Source organism: Gigantopelta aegis, chromosome 4, assembly GCF_016097555.1.
Source record: "Gigantopelta aegis isolate Gae_Host chromosome 4, Gae_host_genome, whole genome shotgun sequence".
NCBI lineage: Eukaryota > Metazoa > Mollusca > Gastropoda > Neomphalida > Peltospiridae > Gigantopelta > Gigantopelta aegis.
In genome coordinates, this window is record NC_054702.1 from 54,801,755 (window position 1) to 54,822,624 (window position 20,870).

General features: G+C 35.2%; 1 protein-coding gene across 4 annotated transcripts in view; it reads right to left on the reverse strand.

Annotated features, from left to right (window-relative positions):
- Positions 1 to 20,870, reverse strand: part of LOC121370764 (dystrophin-like) — a 424,499-nt gene that overhangs the window by 331,131 nt on the left and 72,498 nt on the right. For all 4 annotated transcript variants that reach the window (XM_041496221.1, XM_041496219.1, XM_041496220.1 and 1 more), the window contains exons 3-9: positions 15,105 to 15,166; positions 11,786 to 11,878; positions 6,294 to 6,374; positions 2,288 to 2,380; positions 1,603 to 1,694; positions 1,179 to 1,259; positions 706 to 821 (exon numbers count right to left, since the gene is read on the reverse strand). In XM_041496221.1, coding sequence (XP_041352155.1) covers positions 706 to 821; positions 1,179 to 1,259; positions 1,603 to 1,694; positions 2,288 to 2,380; positions 6,294 to 6,374; positions 11,786 to 11,878; positions 15,105 to 15,166 — 618 coding nt within the window. The remainder of the gene's footprint in view (positions 1 to 705; positions 822 to 1,178; positions 1,260 to 1,602; positions 1,695 to 2,287; positions 2,381 to 6,293; positions 6,375 to 11,785; positions 11,879 to 15,104; positions 15,167 to 20,870) is intronic.

The window sequence follows — 20,870 nt, forward strand, 5'->3', positions numbered from 1 at the left end:
CAGCTATCTGGATTGTCTGTCCAGGACAGTGGGTTAGTGGTTAGTTATTAGGTGGTTAGTGAGAGAGTAGACATTCTAGTATATGGCCTTACATCTCACCACTTATCTGTTAAAACTCATTCTGGGTGGGAGCTGGTACCGGGGTGCGAACTCAGTACCTGCTGCTCTAATTCTAATGGCTTAATGACTACTCCACTGAGACTGATACAGCGATAGTCACTTACTGCAAAATTTCATATGTTTATTTACAGGGATAGGTGATCATAATCAACACACATATCTGTACACCTCGACACTGAGTCATTAAAACTCTGATACAGCGATAGTCACTTACTGCAAAATTTCATATGTTTATTTACAGGGATAGGTGATCACAATCAACACACATATTTGTACACCTCGACACTGAGTCATTAAAACTCTGATACAGCGATAGTCACTTACTGCAAAATTTCATATGTTTATTTACAGGGATAGGTGATCACAATCAACACACATATTTGTACACCTCGACACTGAGTCATTAAAACTCATTCTGGGTGGGAGCAGGTACCGGGGTGCGAACTCAGCACCTACCGCTTTAATTCTAATGGCTTAATGACTATACCACTGAGAATGATACAGTAATAGTCATTTGCTACAAAATTTCAGATGTGCTGGGAGTCACAATCGACACACACATCTGTACATGAAGGATGTACTTACCCTCAGCATCAAGGAGTCGGTCAATACCCAACTGGTCCTTCGCAACTCTGAACGCGTGTTCCAGGTTGTCATTGTTAGTCTTCACTAACAGAGAGTCATACTCGAATAATTCAGGTCTGAAATACAAGGTGAATGAATAAATGGATGGATGGATGGATGGATGGATGGATGGATGGATGGATGGATGGATGGATGGATGGATGGATGGATGGATGGATGGATGGACAAATTTTTGGATGGGTGGATGGATGGATGGATGGATACAAGATGAATGGATGAATGAATGCATCGATGCATGGATGGATTATTAAATCCAGATTTCATAATTGTTAAAAATATATTTTGCTATATTATGAAGGTGCCAATTAAAATTTTAAAATAAAGTAAACACTTTTTAAGTACTTACTGGAATAGTGGTTATGTTACTGGAAACAACATGTTTTGTTAAGATGGCTCAAAGTTATGTATCTCACCTGAACTTGTGAATGAGAGCATTGAAAGCCAGTCCATCTCTCCAGCTGGTTGTGAAATTCCTGATGTCAACTTTGTTGTACCTGGAACAAATATAAGACAATCTTTACTTTCTTGATTATGTATTTTACAATTTAAACTAATAATAATGGACATAACTGACTTAAAGGTGTTCACAAATTATCAACATTTTCACAATCATACTGGAGGGGCAAATGTACTCTTTTTATTACACCCACTCACCCCCACCTACCCTGTTTTAAAAGCTGCTCACACATATCACAAATTCATACAAGCAGTATTTTGATCAAGGTTTTTGTTTTAAAGGCACACACTGGCATTAACTCCCACCCCATCCCAAACAAATTTTTTTTACACTGTAAAACATATTTTACTGTTAGCTATTATAGCCTAGGTAAGACTCACCCAGCAGTACACTGTCGACACCATGACAACAGGGTCTTCTCCAGATTGGTCTGTCGAAGATCGTCCATCACGTTCTTCATAACATCCTTCACCTGGGTCAATTAAAAATATCATCTTTAGTACACTTCAAGACTAAAGTGTGTCTTATACACTGTTGTATAAAGGAAGAAATCTAGATATTTTACTATTTATTTAATGATTAAACAAAACAAACATTTTATATCTTGTCCCGAATATAATTATCACATTGTAATTTTAATCTGTTTGGCATCTAACAATTTGGGTCTCAAAATTCAGAAGCTATGATCAGAATTTAGCACCCAGTATCGATCTATATAGGCTGTTATTTATTTTCACATGATGTGAACAAGAGAAAGAAAATTAACTTGTTTATAAAAAACCTAATAATTTACTTTATATCTCACTCATATACATATATGTCTTTTATAATTATACTGTAAACGGGAATTACTTGCATCTTGTGGGAGCTACAGAATTAATAACAAACAAGTTGGCCTTGTTTGTAATGAAAAATAATTACAGCTGACTTATCAAACAAACAAAAACACACACAGAAGGAAAAGAAATCCTGCCTCCCATCCATCATAAACATGTGATAATTTCCTGATTCTACCACAAGCAGTACACGTTACTTTTTGCAATCTTTAAAGTCCATAACACCTACCTGCCAATGCAAAATAATAATCCACACCAGACCCAGTATCAGCTTGTTGTTCCCGTCAACAATGTCATTGCTGCATATATTAACAAGTTTGATCTGAAAAACAAACAAGAACATTTTTTAACAAAATGTACATCACCTGTAATGTATCTCAAATATACATATATGTACAGTTAGACCTCGTTACAACGACCGTCGTTACTATGACATTTACACCATCCGATCACAAATTGTCGGGAACGAACATACATCAATGTTATTCTGTTCATTACACTGGAATTCACACCTTCCAGGACTGACAGAGCAAATTAGGAAACAAACGTGCATCCGACATCTGAAAACACCTCTTTACAACATTACATAATCACAGATACCATAGCACGTTGGTAGTACACACAACCATTTGGCATCCTTGATGTGTGCCGACAGTGTCACATGATGTCCGAGTTACCGATGTACGCTAAATCTGTAGACGTGTATTACTTTTCAACGTAAGCCTTTAGTCAATCAATTAAAGGATTAACTTTGAACAATCAAGTCTTCTCTTTTGCTGATATTTCGTAAATGAAGTAGGTACCAATAATAGATGTCTTTAACTAAGGAATGATTAGACTGACAGTGAATGCGCCTTGATCAGTGGCATAGGGGAGGAAGGGGAGTTGGCAGGGGGACAATAACCCACAATCAAACCTTTTTTAAACTATTAAATTGTATAACATCATACATACATACATATATAATGTGGGTTGCCCCCCCTCCCCCATATAAAATCAGTAGCCTTGATTAATATAATTAATAATATTTCAAACGCATATTTATACAAAATGTATGTACATGTATGTGTTATTGTTTTTAATAATAATGGCAATACATTAGTTATTTAAATGCTATTCAGTCTTCAGTTAATATTAATTAGTATTTTTTCTTACGTCATTTTGGCAAAGGATATAACCCATGATAAATTAATTCGATACAACAGCAATTTTGATACAATGACAAAGAGACAAAGGGACGCACATGGTTATTGTAACGAGGTCTGACTGTACATGTATTTATATTCAAAATATTTCTCAGTATAGCCATTCTTAAAGTTTTGTCTGTGAGCAAATCTCAGTCATTTCATGATGTTATTTTACCATGATGGCACTTAAGTTTTGTTTCCAACTTTTTGGTAGCAGTAGCCCATGTGTGTATGATGAAACCTCTCAAAACCAGACACTCTGTAAACTGGAATTCCCTCAAAACTGGACGTTTTATAGTCCCTTTTTAAAAATCAGTACAGAATTTAACCTCTATAAACAGGATCCCTCTGAAAACCGAACATTTTACTTGGTCCCTAGAGTATCCGGTTTAGAGTGTTTTCACTGTATATGTATGTGGTGCTTCCTATGTGGTGGTGTTACATGAGATATTTCTGCTGTCAGTAACAAGGGAATTTTAATAAGTATTTTTCAAGAGACATGGAACACTGGTTAATGTACATGTATGTGTTTTATTCACCATTTGATTGAGCCAGTATGGAAGGAAGGAAATGTTTTATTTAACGATGCACTCAGCACATTTTATTTATGGTTATATGGCATCAGACATATGCTTAAGGACCACATAGATATTGGGATAGGAAACCTGCAGCCACCACTTCATGGGCTACTCTTTTCGATTAGCAGCAAGGGTTCTTTTATATGCGCCATCTCACAGACAGGGTAGTACATAGCACAACCGTTGATATACCAGTCATGGTGCACTGGCTGGAACGATGGGCCCATCAATGAGGATCGATCCCAGACCAACCACGCATCAAGCGAGTGCTTTACCACTGGGCTACATTCCGCCCTGAGCCAGTATGGAATACCAAACAACATACATGTAGAGTCTACCAGGCTCAGAGTGACATGACTATAAAGGCCAAAAGGCCATCTTAAATTAGTGATGCCACAAGGCATAACATTCACATCTGGGTTAGATCTATTCAATTTAAACATGTACATATACACTACCGATTCTAATCTTTATTGTTAAGATTGCAATTCAAGTCCATACTCAGAAGTTTTACAAACATGTACGCACTGACCCCAAAAACAGTGTTCATGTAGTTTACTTGCCATGTGAATTAAAGGGACATTCCTGAGTTTCTGCCATTTTTAAGATGTTATCGACTAACAAAGACTTTTTTAACGATTGTAATTACATATCAAATATATTTTTCTGCATAAACTATTAGTGGCTGTATATTAAATGTGTTTCTGATTGTTCTAATATTTGTACTAGCTTAAATTTCATTTTATTTCCTAAAAAATATTTTTTCGTACGTACGTACGTACGAAATGATTTTAAAAATGTTTGTCACTTCAGTGTAAGAAAAAAGTCTTGTGGTATTCAAACAGGATTCAAGGACATTATACTGTTTGTAACGAAAACACTTTCGACAACTGAACCTAACCGAAGGAATTTCAAAGCCAAAATGCTTTCAATAAGCATTTCCCCATTTCCTTGGTGCAAGAGATTAACATTTAAAAGACAGTGTGCCCTCCCACACTGATGGCTCAAAGCTGTGTCAACATTGTTAAAACCCAAGAGCAGAGAGATGTCTAAGCACAGAAGTTCAAGTTTACATTGCAAATTTTCATTACTACACAAACACGTTTCTTTTATTACAGAATAAATCACAATAACACAGAAAAAATAGCACATTTTTACGTGTGCATCATGCCACAAATCACGCTAGCTTTAACTTAAAGGCTTTTCTCCTTTCGGAAGATTTATCTCCCCCATTTCTTTAGCAGAGTGTAGCAACAATCACCTTGATCAGTGAAGTTCACCGATAATCACTAAGCCATGATAACATTGCACTGATTAATTTTAAACAAGTACATGTGCAAGTACATGTCGACTTGCTGTTTGCTCTCCTGAACACTGAGGCCGTAGGGAATAAATTACGGCATCACCTAGTGTGTTTTTTTTGTACTGACCTCGATGGTGGTGTGGTTAATCCATCGGACAAAGGCTGATATGTACAGGGTTCACAGTACCCGTGGCTCCTGCCCAGAGAGAGTTTTAACGACTCAATGGGTAGGCGTAAGACCACTACACCCTCTTCTCTCTCACTAACAATTAACCCACTGCCCTGGACAGACAGCCCAGATAGCCGAGGTGTTTGCCCAGGACAGCATGCTCAAACCTTAATATGATATAAGCAAGAAAATAAGTTCTAATGAATGAAATGTATTTTTGGTGGGTGTTTTTTTGTGTTTTTTTGGCAAGCATATAAAAACTCATGCAGACACATTTTCAAGACGTACTAAAAGAATATACAAACTGATGACAAAGTTCTGTCCATCAGTATCTCACATAAAAATATTAGATTTAACAAAATGAAGGACTTTTATACTAACAGTTTTATGTGTACAGTGTCAGTTATAATGAGCCTTCACGTCGGTACTGTGACTAAATTAATAAAATGTTCATTTTTATTGTATTGAAACAACTCTTGAATTGAGACACCTGCTGTGAATCAACATACATCTACTTACTTCTATCATAGTTTATTTAAAGAAATTCTTCTTCTGCATTCAATCTTTTTACAGCCGTCATATCAGTAATCTGGATGTGGCAATGAAGTTTGCTGTCTTCCAGATTTTGTTGACAAGTATCCAGAGTTTGGTGTATTTAATGAAATGATGCACATTAATTTTTACTGTACTAAAAATGATCTCGAATTGCAACACATTATAATAATTAGTGGATGAATTTCTGTGTGTTAATGCGTGTATCTTGTAATGTGTAATTAATGTGTGTGTTTTTTTTAAAGAAGATAATTAGGAAAAGTGCTGTTCCCCTTTTTACTGTGGACTGACTTTGTGAGGAGGTGGTGTCGTGGGCTCCACAACCCTGACATCACCTGTTTCTAAGGACAATAAATAATTTGAACTGAAGAAAAATAAATAATTAAAAATTAAAAATTAAACAAATTTGTCTTGACTCAGGTTGTTTTAAAACTACAGGTACTTACATTGTAGTTTCTCTCGAGGACCTGTAGTGCTCTGTTAACATTGTTAATGTGGTGGACTCTCATCCGGCCATTTTCTCGTTTCTGTAACAGGAAAACGAGCAAAAACATAAAAACTGGATTAACAACAACACAATTATTACAAAAAAATTTCCCCTTACTGACCTTAGGGGCCACTCTGAAGTATTGATATTTTATAAAAATGTCTGTGCATATCCAACTTAAATAGCTGGAAATTGAAATGAATAAGTTTGTTTTTTGGGGGGTGTTTTTTTACTCGTCATCATATAACCAAAACACACCAGTCAATCATACAAAAAAAAAAATTAATGTCATAAATTGTCTTTTTGGTTATATGCTTACTTAATCAACAATACATGTATATCATATACAAAATGTCAGTACCATGAACTGAACAAGACCAGACATCTATTTCATATTAAAAATGTATCTACATTAGGAATATTCAATATGCTGTACAGTACATTTACAGTCCTTTGTAATATTTCATAACATCTGTCACGTTTGTTATCTCTTTGCAGAGCAAAACATCCTGTCTTTTTATACACTTCATCCATATGCATATATGCGTTTCAATGAAATAAATGTGTAAGAACATCCTTTTTGAACAAGTTACATGTAATGACATTTATATTCTATGGTTGATATGTTTATAACTACACTAAACTCATAAATTCTGGGCGGGTTATCTTTTACTACAATGTGGTGTTGTATGGCATTGGTGTCATCCTTAAAGTTACATACATGTACACTGATTTCATGTTTGCCGATGGCATGCATTTTGGAATGTATTATGTGCACCTATTGAGAGATTATAGCCCACAACAAATATTCAGTACTATTTTATGGCAAAAAGTGGCTAAATATAGTTTATATATTTTAAAAAAAAAGCTAATTTGAAATAGAGGTTTGCTTGTGCACAGCAATGCCTGGGGAAAACATTATGTTGATATCATTTGTTCCATTTCACAGTAATATTTAAGTAAAAAAAAATTGAAATTAAAAAGTTGATAATTTTGAATGGTCGCCGTCTACATATTACACAGACCAGTGTTTTCCAATTGCAGTGAGTGTCTTTGTATTTTATTGTGCCAGGACTTCTAGATTATGGTAGCCCCACACCCATGGCTAGTGATATTCAATGTTGGGCTAGTAAATAACTACTATTGCCATGCCAGACGGCTAGTGAAAAAAAAGAGTCAAATGTTGCAGTTATTTTGATTTTGTAAATATGAATATCCTGCCCCCACCCCAACCCCCCAATGTTAGTGTTTTTAAGATCTATCTCCCCATATAGGTGACATATTTGCTTATTACTATTATTTAGTAAAATTGTATTAACTCAAAATAAAGTAGAGCTAGTGAATTTTTAATCGTGGCTAGTAAATTTTTAAAATCACTGATCCCATGGCTAGTGGATTTTATAAAAATTCTAGAAGCCCTGTGTGCTGTCAGCTAGGTGAAAAGAAGTTTGAGATATGTTAATATACAGGTAGATGATGTTTAACATTTTCAGTCAACTAAAGTGAAGTCTTTGAAACCACCTCACAAGACTACCATTCAATTAAAACAAGTACACCGCTACATGCATTGGACAGGATTTATTCAAATGTATACCATTTGCCTGATGTGCGATGAGTTCTAAACTCTTGAAAGAAAGAAAGAACTGTTTTATTTAACAACGCACTCAACACATTTTAGTTAAGGTTATATGGCATCAGACATATGGTTAAGGACCACACAGATATTGAGAGAGGAAACCCACTGTCGCCACTTCATGGGCTACTCTTTTTGATCAGTAGCAAGTTTTTTTTTTATATGCACCATCCGACAGACAGGGTAGTACATACCACGGCCTATGATATACCAGTTGTGGTGCACTGGCTGGTACAAGAAATAGCCCAATGGGCCCACCGACGGGGATTGATCCCAGACCAACCACGCATCGATTGAGCACTTTACCACGTGGCTATGTCCCAGCCCCCAAACCCCTGAAAGAGTCAAGTTTTTTCCTATTTCCTAACTCAACCAGTACACTGGTATATCAAAGACCACGATATGTACTGTCTTGTCTATGGGAAACTGTATATAAAAGATCCCTTGCTGCTTTTTAGCAGAAATAGCCTATGTGGCAGTGGCAAGTTTTTTTCTTTCTCTCGACAAATGGTGTAATAACCACAGTTACAGTTAGACATCAAGATACAAATAGTCAAGGCTAAAACTTGTGCTGAGGAAGGAGGGAAGGAAGGAAATGTTTTATTTAACGACACACTCAACACATTTTATTTACGGTTATATGGCGTCGGACTTATGATTAAGGACCACACAGATTTTGAGGTAGGAAACCTGCTGTCGTCACTTCATGGGCTACTCTTTTCGATTAGCAGCAAGGGATCTTTTATATGCATCATCCCATAGACAGGATAGCACATACCACAGTATTTGATGTACCAGTCGTGGTGCACTGGCTGGAGTGAGAAATAGCCCAATGGGCCCACTGACGGGGATCGATCCCAAATCGACCGCGCATCAAGCGAGCGCTTTTTTCACTGGGCTACGTCTCGCCCCCTTGTGCTGAGGTGTAATCAAACAAAAATTCCATTTCACTACATGAGAATGAACTGCCATTAATGCCAATCCTCGTGGTTCCCTTTGTTCGTTATCCTCCCCATTAGGTTAGCAGGTGATTTTTAAACACCAGCGGCAATACTGCTCCGAACTGATTGGTTACAAATACAATTAAGTATGATTGAATCCTTTTGTGAAATATGCAGAGACATGTCAATCAGGTGCACGCTGAGTAACTTTGGACTCAAAATCTCTCATACATCAGACTGCAAATTGGGTAAATTTGCATAAATTTATCACTCTCCTCCACCAATTTATAGACAATTCATTCTTCTCTCCCTACTGCTGATTCTGTTACAGGGCTGGTTGATTAAAATCTCTTTCATAACTCTTTTTATTATGGGACAAGTTAATGATGGAGATTTTGTTTAATTGTCTAGTCTTGAATAAAAGAATAAAAATTATATACAATTAGGAAGATTACTGGTTGGTCAATAAGTTTATTTTGAATTAATAAAATCTGATTTTAATACACATTATTGCTCTTTTTACATATATTATTTTTATTATAATAATGATTATGATGATGATGATGATGATGATGATGATGGTTATTATTATTATTATTATTATTATTATTATGAAACTTTATGGCTCAGTAGTTAGATCAACAGTCTGAGTGTTTTCGTTATGTAACATAGTTTTCGTTAAGTAACATATTTACATACAGTGTCTTTTAATATGAAAAATATCAATCAAACCTTTATCAAGACTGCTGAGACAAATCATTATTATTATTTTTATTTTTTTTTAAAATATTGATTAACTAGACAAGGTTGATATTTTACATATTAAAAAAGACAAGTAGCAAATTCCAATTATCCTTCTAAAATAAAATTTAAATCAATATTTTGTAAATATGACATCATCATATAATTATATAAATGTGGTTTAATGTTTAACACTTTAAAAGTATTCAAATCAAGCACTCTGTAAACCAGATATTTTTTACGGCCCCTTTTGACATATCAGTACAGAACAGTCTCTCAAAATTGCATACCACTTAAAACTAGATTTTTTACTTGGTCCTGTGGGTGTGAGGTTTAGGGGGGATTTTATTGTAGTAGTGTTATTGTGAAAAAATATCTTGTACTACATTTAGCTAAAGTAAGTGTTACATGGATATTAAAATTACGGGATAACTATACAGTGGACTCTGTCTAAACCGGACTCACTTCGTACCGTCGAAATAGTCTGGTTTACACAGAGGATCGGTTTAGACAGAGTTCATCCAGAGTTATGGTTCTTGAATGATCGACAACTCACGATCAACAATGACATTTGAACCCATGGATGCATAAAATATTAGTGGCTACATATTAAACGTGTTTCTGGTCGTTCTAATATTTGTAGTAGGTTAAATTTCATTTTATTTCCTAAAACTTTATTTATTTGTACGTACGAAATTATTTGAATACAAAATCCAGATCTAACGGCCTACCGCAATAAGAGTAAACTTCACACGAGTGCGATTACATTTTGTATTTGATCTTGCGACGGCGTCCTGATTACTCGGCAATTGACGATCATTGTTCAACTAATTAAGCAGCCCGTCATTCAGTCAAATCCCAATCCGGTGTAGACAGAGGTAATTAATGCATGAACGGTTCTTTCGTTCCTGATTTTCGATCCGGAGTCAGGAGTAGACAGAGTACGGATTAGGCAGAGATTTATACCTAAGAGATAAACGGTAGCTGGACGGGGCTTTAGAAATGGACCAGTTTAAGCAGAGATCCGGATTACACAGAATCCGGTTTAGACAGAGTCCACTGTATTGTATTTTGTATTTTTGTATTTGCGGATGTTAAAAATTAGCAAAATTAACTTCTTCAAACGGTCTATTACAAATTAATTATCTCCATTCTAATTCAATAATTACATTAAAAAAAAAAAAATTGTGTTAATAATATTTCAGAAAACCCCCAGAGTTAATAAAAAAATCTGGTTACTACATGTACTATCATGTTTTTAAGTCATTCCCTTGTACTTATCGTGATTTGTACAACTAGTGCTTAATAACATACAGATTGTGAAGATTTATCACTTTAAACAAATTCTTACTGATAAAGCAGCATTTAGGTTATTAAATGTAGAGGAACACTTGATTTGCTTCAGAAAAGTTTCAAAAGCGATACATTTGTATTTTAAAAGTTTAAGTACATGTACGTCCAAAAAAGTGAGATGTACTAGCATATGAATATGTAAATAGGTTTTTGGAAATCTCCTAAATTTACGACACATTAATGCTGGTTTTAGTGTCGCAAATGGATATTGAATCAGAATACACTGTAATTACTTCTGCTGATACACTGCATGTGTGTAACTATATTGATGTCCAAAAGAAACTATACCAAGACAAACTGATTTAATTTCCTTTATAATTTGGATAATGGAAATAAAACGGTGGTTAAATATCTTTTTGCTTTTATGGAATAAAATTGTGTTCCCAACATGCCAAAACACCACTCTCGTGAATATATAGGTTTTAAACATGCAACATATTTTGGTTTTCCTTCAGTAGTCTCTTAGGAAGGTTTTTTTTATTTTTTTAAATCAACACATTTTATTTTATGGTTATATGGCATCAGACATATGGTTAAGGACCACATATGGTTGAGAGAGGAAACCCGCTGTCGCCACTTCGATGGCCTTTGATATACCAGTCGTGGTGCACTGCCTGGGGCGAGAAATAGCCCAGTGGGCCCACCGACAGCGATTGATCCCAAACCGACCACGCATCAAGCGAGCGCTTTACCACTGGGCTATGGTAGTCTCTCAGAGTATTGGTATAGTTTCTTCTGGACATCAGTATATATATATTGTTGTTGTTGTTATACTGAACTCACCAGTGAGAGGCCACTGAGGACCTCCAGCAGTGACAGCAGGTGGGTGCCATCTCGGAGGTCTGTGAACAGCTCTCCAATCAATGGTCGATGAGCCTGGGGGAGAAAAGACAACCATTTTATAATCTATAAAAAATAACATGTTATAATTGAACATTTATATGGTTCTACATAGAGAATAATACAAGAGTGGCCGTTAAAATACCATTTATCTCACAACAAGTTGTTTTCAAATGTATCTAACGAGCGGAAGCAAGTTTGATACATTTTTAAATGAGTTGTGAGATAAATAGGTATATAACGGATACATACATGTGAGTATTATTCTATTTCTCACATATCCTCAAAAACTAAGTTTTAAGCAAATTTTAACATCTTTTTTGACTAAAAGTTATTTACAGCCATTGCACTTGTAGCTGATTTATGCATCACAGACACATGATTGTCAGGTTAACTATACATCAACAGTCTAATCGATTTCCATCGAGCTGGCTTTTTGTTGGACGTATGGCATTGGTGACCTGGCCATCACCTAGGAGCAGCCAGTCGTTTGTCTTGAAATTGTTAACACACGTACATGTGTTAACAAGTATGTGTAATCATAAATAACACATGGTGTTCTCACCAATGGGTATGTAAGAAAGTTCATTATATGAACACGGTTAAAAAAAAAAGAGCCCCAAAATCCATTCCAATCTCACCTCCTGCCAAGACAAAATGCATGTAGGTGGGGAGCTGGATGAGGGTGATTGACATGAGTCAGGAAATCTTTCTCCAAAATATTCTATTAATTTTGAACACGGTTATTGGAACTACACTGCTGTAATTCAAATAGAAGGGCTGGGATCCAGCTCTGTTGGTAAAGCGCTCGCCTGAGGTGTTAACATCATAGGAAAGAAAGAAAGAAATGTTTTATTTAACGACGCACTCAAAACATTTTAATTACGGTTATATGGAAGAAGAAGAAGGAAATGTTTTATTTAACGATGCACTCAACACATTTTATTGGGTTTTTCCCATCCCAACCAGTGACCCATGGCTGGAATATCAAAAACCATGAGCACACAATTTGCTTTCATTCATTTATTTCATTCAACTTATTTCTGTGCTTATATCCAATTAAGGTTCAAGCACACTGTCCTGGGCACACATTTCAGCTATCTGGACTGTCTGTCCAGGACAGTGGGTTAGTTGTTAGTGATTAGCGAAAGAGAGACAGAAGAGAGTGTAGTGGTCTTACAACTACCCACTGAGTCGTTAAAACTTGCTCCGGGTGGGAGCTGGTACTGGACTGCGAACCTAGTACCTTCCAGCCTGTCCGATGGATTAACCACTGAGGCAGTTCTGTAGGTGCATTTACATGTTTAATTGATTTTAGCTTTTATCGTTATTCAAGGTCAACAGGAAATTAAATCATCTTGATTATGTACATGTACATGCTGACTATGTACTTATTACTCACATCTGCTTACATATATACATTGCATATATGTATATATTGTATTCCACCAGATATATTATGTAAATATATGTACATTGTACATGTAACTATATGCCTTATTTGCAAACTAAAACATTAATATCACATGGTAGACCATATTCAGTATGTTAACAATATGTATACACATAGAGACAGTAACCGTCAGGGCCATAGCTAGTATTTTTTGTTGGGGGGGGGGGGGGGGCAACTGAGTAGTTAATAGTCTAAAACTCCTTAAACGGTTAAAAAGAGAATTTTCTTTAAGTTTCTATAATTGTTTCCCAATTTTTTCAGCGGGAGGGGCAGTTGTCCCACCCCCACCACCACTAGACACGGCCCTGACCGTGATCACTTTATGTTGTGATCACTAATAACGACTACCATAACTGGGTTGTAGTGCAGACATTTCCAAGATGCTTAGGATAATGGCCACAAATAAAAAAGCTTTAAAACAGCACCTTGGCCTGGTGGGCAACATGCCACAAGGGAAAATTGTATGAACTTCCTGCATACTTGGAGCTCACCTTCTCAACAAACTAGGGCAAGTCAAAATACAATGCAGACAGTCAAAACTGGCACTGAATTCTGTCTGAACCAGATTTTATTATTTATTATTATTATTATTATTATTATTATTATTATTATTATTATTGTTCTTGTTGCAATCTGTTATTTATTTTAATCAGCTGAAAATGGATCTAATCAAGCATAACTGTTAATGTTTGACTAGTATGAATGACTTTCTGGGCCCAATTTCACACAACATCGTAAGCCTTGTTTTGCATGTAAACGTAAATCTACGACTAAACCACAATTCTTATTACTATTATAGTACAACAAATATAGTTAGAAATACATATATTTTATTTTATTTCATCCTTAAAATATTTTTTAGTAATGATGTAAATTTCTTCGTGAAATATATGCCGAACACTTGTAAATGTATGCCTGGTATAACTGCTAGTCTCAGACGTAAATGTACAATGTTTTGTGAAATTGCCCCATGAAGCGTATAGTATACAACTGTACATCAATATTATTTAAAGAAAATCCATATTGGCTACAATTATTACAAGTCCAGGAAGAAACTACATACTACTCAAAGCACAGCATCATTATTATATTTACATTAAATGGCTATGCTTGATTAGAAAGACAGACTAACACAATAATAAAAGTTTCATGTCGTTCTGATGCAGCTTAGTTACAGCTGAAACATCAGGTATTTATTTTAACAGAAATATTGAATACTTCATTTTATTTATTTTTAAATGGAGTCACCTTTTTATTAAATTTTTGTACAGAACCATTATAACAATTGGAATTTTTCATTCTTTATTACATCAATTTACAGGTGGGATGTAGCCCAGTGGTAAAGTGCTCACTTGATATGTGGTCGGTCTGAGATCGATCCCCGTCAGTGGGCCCATTGGACTATTTCTCGTCACAGCCAGTGCACCACGACTGGTATATCAAAGGCCATGGTATGTGCTATCCTGTCTGTGGGATGGTGCATATAAAAGATCCCTTGCTACTAATGGAAAAATGTAGCGGATTTCCTCTCTATGACTCAAAATGACCATATGTTTGACATCCAATAGCCGATGATTAATAAATCAATGTGCTCTAATGGTGTTGTTAAACAAAACAAACTTTAACTAAACATAGTGAAGAGGAAATACAAGATTTCACATTGTGGAGATTCACTTTTATCCATTTTACTTAATTTCGTGACAAAAGAATATTAATATCCTGATGACCATGCGTGAGGATATTTAATGTCAATCCCCCCACCACCACCACCACCCATCACTCCACAAATAAACCTCCAAAATCACTGACCTTTGACAACTGGGAATTTATCCATTTGGTGAAAGTCTTCTTCTGAATATCTTCCCTTTCATCTGCAATAACAAACACAACGTACATGTAGTAATAAACAAATGGGAACATTTTTATTACTGTATCACACACGTCAAAATTAACATAAACATGTACATATACGTTACAATGTAGACTTGTTCCTGCGACTGTATCAATAACACAACAAGGAAGGAAGGAAATGTTTTATTTAATGACACACTCAACACATTTTATTGATGGTTATATGGCGTTGGATATATGTTTAAGGACCACACAGATAGTGAGAGAAAAAACCCACTGTCGCCACTTCATGGGCTACTCTTTTCGATTAACAGCAAGGGATCACCATCCAACAGACAGGTTAATACATACCACGGCCTTTGATATACCAGTCGTGGTGCACTGGCTAGAGCGAGAAATAGCCCAATGCATGGGACAACAACAAGGATTCACAAGTACAATTTCAATCCTTGCAATTTATACAGGCAATTTAAACGGCCTCAGAGACATAATATTTATCCACTTTAGACAGGATATGGTGTTTAGAGGGTCACATATTAGAGGTTAAAGAATTCAGGACCATGAAATTTGGCCCATTTTATCAGGATTCTGGTTTGTTCAGGGTCCGGATTAAATAGGTTTCACTGTATATATTTTTGTGAAATACAGAACACATGTGATATACTTCTGTTAGGCTATACATGCACTTAAAACAAAGGGAAAAAGAAGAATTCATAGTTTTAAAGAAACAAATAGGTAGCAATGGGTCAGTTTTATACGGCAGTTTGGAAGCAACAACATTACCTGATTCCTTTATATTTATAACATTTCTATTTATCCCTCAACAATTTGTTTTGTTTTTGTTTAACGTCACCACTAGAGCACATTGATTTATTAATCATCAGCTATTGGATGTCAAACAATTGATAATTCTGACAGTTTTAGAGAGGAAACCCACTACATTTTTCCATTAGTAGCAAGGGATCTTTTATATGCACCATCCCACAGACAGGATAGCACATACCACGGCCTTTGACACACCGGTCGTGGTGCACTAGCTGCAACGAGAAATAGCCCAATGGGCCTACCGACAGAGATTGATCCTAGACCAAACGCACGTCAAGCGAGTGCTGTACCACTGGGCTACGTCCCAGCTCCCACCCCCTTCAAAAAGTGCCAGTTTTAAAAGCAGTTTTAATAAAATAAGGCAAGAAAAAAGTAACTAAAATGAAAATAAAATGAGAGAAAAACTGTGCGGTTAAAGCAGACAAGTTAAGTTTTCTGTCATCATTTCATGTTGTTATGTGCTCCATAATTATTGCATTGTGAACCAATATATATACCAGTACGTGCATGTATTGATCAACATCTAGTTAAAATTCCAAACATATTAATAAAAATAGTGTAGAAAGCTACGAAAGAGTCACATTTATGAAAGACACAATGAGGTATATTAAATGTGGAAAAGAAAAATAATCACTATGGTCAGACCATGAAAGTCAAACAAGACTATGGTCAAACAATCCGATATTGCACTGAATTATTAACACAAAACAAAAAACATATTTAAAAACATTATCACAGATGCTTTTGGACTAATCTTAAAATTTCCAAGATATTCTGAATACGTATTTTGGTATTTTGTTTTTGGGTTTTGTTTTTGTTTTTGGCTGGGTTTTTTTTGGCCAAAGTTAAAATTATGCCCCAAATTATTATTAATTAGGGCCTCCACCATTCTAAAATATTGGACTCGAGTATTCGGGATTCAAACTCGACCAGGACCCGAGTACCCGACACCTACACTAAATGATAACGAGACTAAGGAATAAAGTGAAATACATGTAGTATCATGTATCTTGATTCGAGCACTGAACATGGATGCTAAAGTATGCCGTTGTATTGCATTCCACACATTCGACGTTTGCTTTTCCTCCATGTGTTATAACCATATAATGTAACCGGCAGCAAGCATACGGCAAAATGACGTAAAAAATTAAATTAAATGAAAGTGCTCTTCCTTGCACGGGTTCTCGAGTCCTGTAAACTGACTCGAGTCTTGCTAGACTCAACCCGTGCCAGAGTACTCATGGAGACCCTACTATTAATAAAGTATGAAAGTTTTTGGATTATGTAACAATGTGGTCTCAAGCTGTATACTGGTATGATCATTTTAAAGATAAAATGTATTTTACTAATAATATTTGAAGGTTAACTTAATAATAACATTGTGAACTATGTTCTGTACAGTTTAAATCTATTTTACTGTATACTTTGAATTCCCAATAATAATTGAAAAATATTATTCCTAGTTTTGCTTTCATATTAGCACTGCAAAACATATATACTAAATGTTCCAAGCTTTATCCAAAAACAAGGATAAATTATATGTGACATCATCTTAATGTCTACAGTATGTATACTAAACAGCAAATCAAACAAATTACATCACTATTCAAGAGAAAATCATACAAACTACATTACTATTCAAGAGTTAACTTTTGGTCTTTTATTTTTAGCCAAGAAGATATTTATATAACATTAAAACTGCCTTAAAGGAACATACCCTAGTTTCAACCCGTGAAAATTAACACTAAGTTTAGTTAATCTACAAACCTGTAACTCATTTAGATAAAGTTACAATTGAGTGAAACACGAGTCTGTGACTTTGAAATGGTGAAATACCCTCTAAAAATAGACTAAAACTCAACTCCATAAGTGTTACTTCTCAGACGCATGTGCATTTTTAAAAATATGAGAAATGCATTTTGTGATATTAAAAGCACCAGGATGACCAATAACACTTCGAATGTACGGAATTGATAATCTAAACAATAAAATCTAAGTAAAGTATGATTTAAGTTAACAAAAATGGTTATAATAGTAAAAAATATGCGTTAGTGTTTAAAAAACAAGGGTATGTCCCTTTAATTAGAAATAAAAAATGATATGTAATGTTATCTCATGATATTTGAAGGAAGGAAGGTAGGAAAGAACATTGTTTATTTAACAACACACTCAACACATTTTATTTACGGTTATATGGCTTCGGACATATGGTTAAGAACCACATAGATACTGAGGGAGGAAACCCGCTGTCGCCACTTCATGGACTACTCTTTTCGATTAGCAGCAAGGGATCTTTTATATGCACTAGCCCATAGGACAGCACATACCACTGCCTTTGATGTACCAGTCGTGGTGCACTGGCTGGAGCGAGAAATAGCCCAATGGCCCCACTGATGGGGATCGATCCCGTCTCATGATATTCTACTACAACTCAGCAAAAAAAAAAAAAAGTTTGGGTTTTAACTTTACTTTATTACAAAGTTAACCTTTAATTTTTTAAGAAGATAATATGCAGTTACAAGTACCAGTATGAGTACATGGTACACATAAATGTATGTGCAATTACATCAGCCAACCACACTATCAAGTACAAATTAATAGTTGTGCAAAGATATTAAAGAAAATCAGTAATTGGCAAAGGAAGCCAGCCACAGTTTGCACTAAGTGCCAGAGGAAGAAACACTTGCATATAGACGAGTGCTACCAAGAGCTAACATCCTCCTAAATTAGCTGTAATGACACAGCCATAACCACACTGGGTAGCCAGCACAAACAGCACTCACATTAGACATATATATATATGCACCTTCTTCACTCCAGGGAAATGAAGTCCATTTGCAGAGTCAGAACCAATATAATGACGGTTCTTACTGATACCACTTGTTAGTGATTACATACATAAAGACAGTTAGAGGTAGAGACAGTGAAATTACATAACCCTTCCTGGACATGTACATTGTCACGGTACAAAGTTAAAACTTAGAGTTAATGTTTATTTTTTGTTTAACGACAACATTAAAGCACACTGATTTATTAATCATTAGCTATTGGATGTCAAACATTTGGTAATTATAGTCTCAGGAAATCTCACTACATTTTACCATTAGTAGCAAGTTATCTTTTATATGCACCATCCCAGTGACAGGATAGCACATACCATAGCCACTGATATACCAGTTGTGGAGCACTGGCTAGAACAAGAAGTAGCCCAATGGGCGGGGATCCTAGGATGACCGTGCATCAAGCGAGTGATTTACCACTGGTTTACATCTCACCCTTGTCATGGTATATATGCACTTTTCAAACAGACAATAGTGAAGAACTGCAAATGATTTTATACAAATGTATGTAATATGTGAATTTAGACATGTTTGTACAATGTATGTACAGGTATAAATACAACCATGGCATAGTGTGAAATCTACTTGGTTATAAATCAGTGTTTAGAAAATATACCTCAACAAACATAGTTTAATAAATGGATTAATTAAAAAGTAGGACTTGGTCAAGGACATCCAGGTACAATTATGATACTGAGGAATATCTGGAGAGTAATTGATCTATTTTTAAACAAACACACCTGTTGACAGCCACCTGTCAAGAGACGACAACTACCGGTATGTGTTCTGTAGCACAGCTAATACTGCACCGTAGATCAATATCATGAATGTAAAATAAAATTCTCATTCTGAAATGTTTAAAAAATATATACAATTACAGGCCTCAAATTTGGCAAATAAAAGGTCATGGCCTCAATTGATGGAGATTTTGTTTAGGGCATTATGGACAAAACGCAGGGCCACAAGGCAGCCTTCAACAAGAGTACCCATTCAAAATAAACAAGTTTGAACATTTTCAACTTTTCATAAGAAAACAACTTTCAGGGGTTGCGTTTGTGTACCAATTACTAACAAGTAACATGCAAAATACAGCACACCAAGTTTGACCGTAAAATTATTATTAATTTTCAGGGCACTGGAGCATATGACTAGGACAGTACGGCAATTTGCCGCATGGCCACCGTTAAATATGGGTCCTGCAACTATAGATATTTTTAAATGCAGTTTTACATGTTTGCTAGACTAATGAAAAATATATTTTAAAATTCTGTCTTTCTGGGAACTTGACCTACCCAGAAAAAATGGCAACTCTTAATTCTATCCACTGGGGGTTTTTTGTGTCTTTTTTTTAATTTTTACATTTTTATTAATATGTAAGTGAAAAGAATACATACATACCATTTTATCTGGAGGCTTAGGGGTTAATAGGGGCTAATATATAGGTATATATATTTTAATTAAATTTAAAAAAAAAAGTCATAAATATTTAAAAGCCGACATAGGCCTACACAATGTATATTTACCTACATGTGCCTAATTTGTTTTAAGCATGTTCCCAAAAAGACAATTCTGTGTAGGTCTAACATCTGCTTTATCTTGAACTTACAAATGTATATATGTATACGTGGATATGTTTTTACACCTACATGTACAATGTACATCTACTGTTTATGTACAGATAAATTGTACACAATTATACATGTATATAAATATAAAATATACAATTGCAAATTAACGTACCATTTTCATCTTCAGATTTATTTCCAAAATATTTCCACGACTGTAATACAAAAACTGATAAAGCTAGCATCGTGATGTATGAAACTCTGGAGACATAATCCCAAATAGATTTTCATTTAATACGTGTGGTAACAGCATATTCACAAAGAGGAGATAGTGTAATCCAGCACATTTCAAAGTCACCTGAAGAAATCAATGTCATATTGTTGCCTCCAGCAATAGAGATAAAACTGTCACAGGTACATGTAGTTGTAATAGTAATAGTATATCTAGTTGCTCTCTTCACAAAGCAGACACAGAAATATGTATATACACGTTA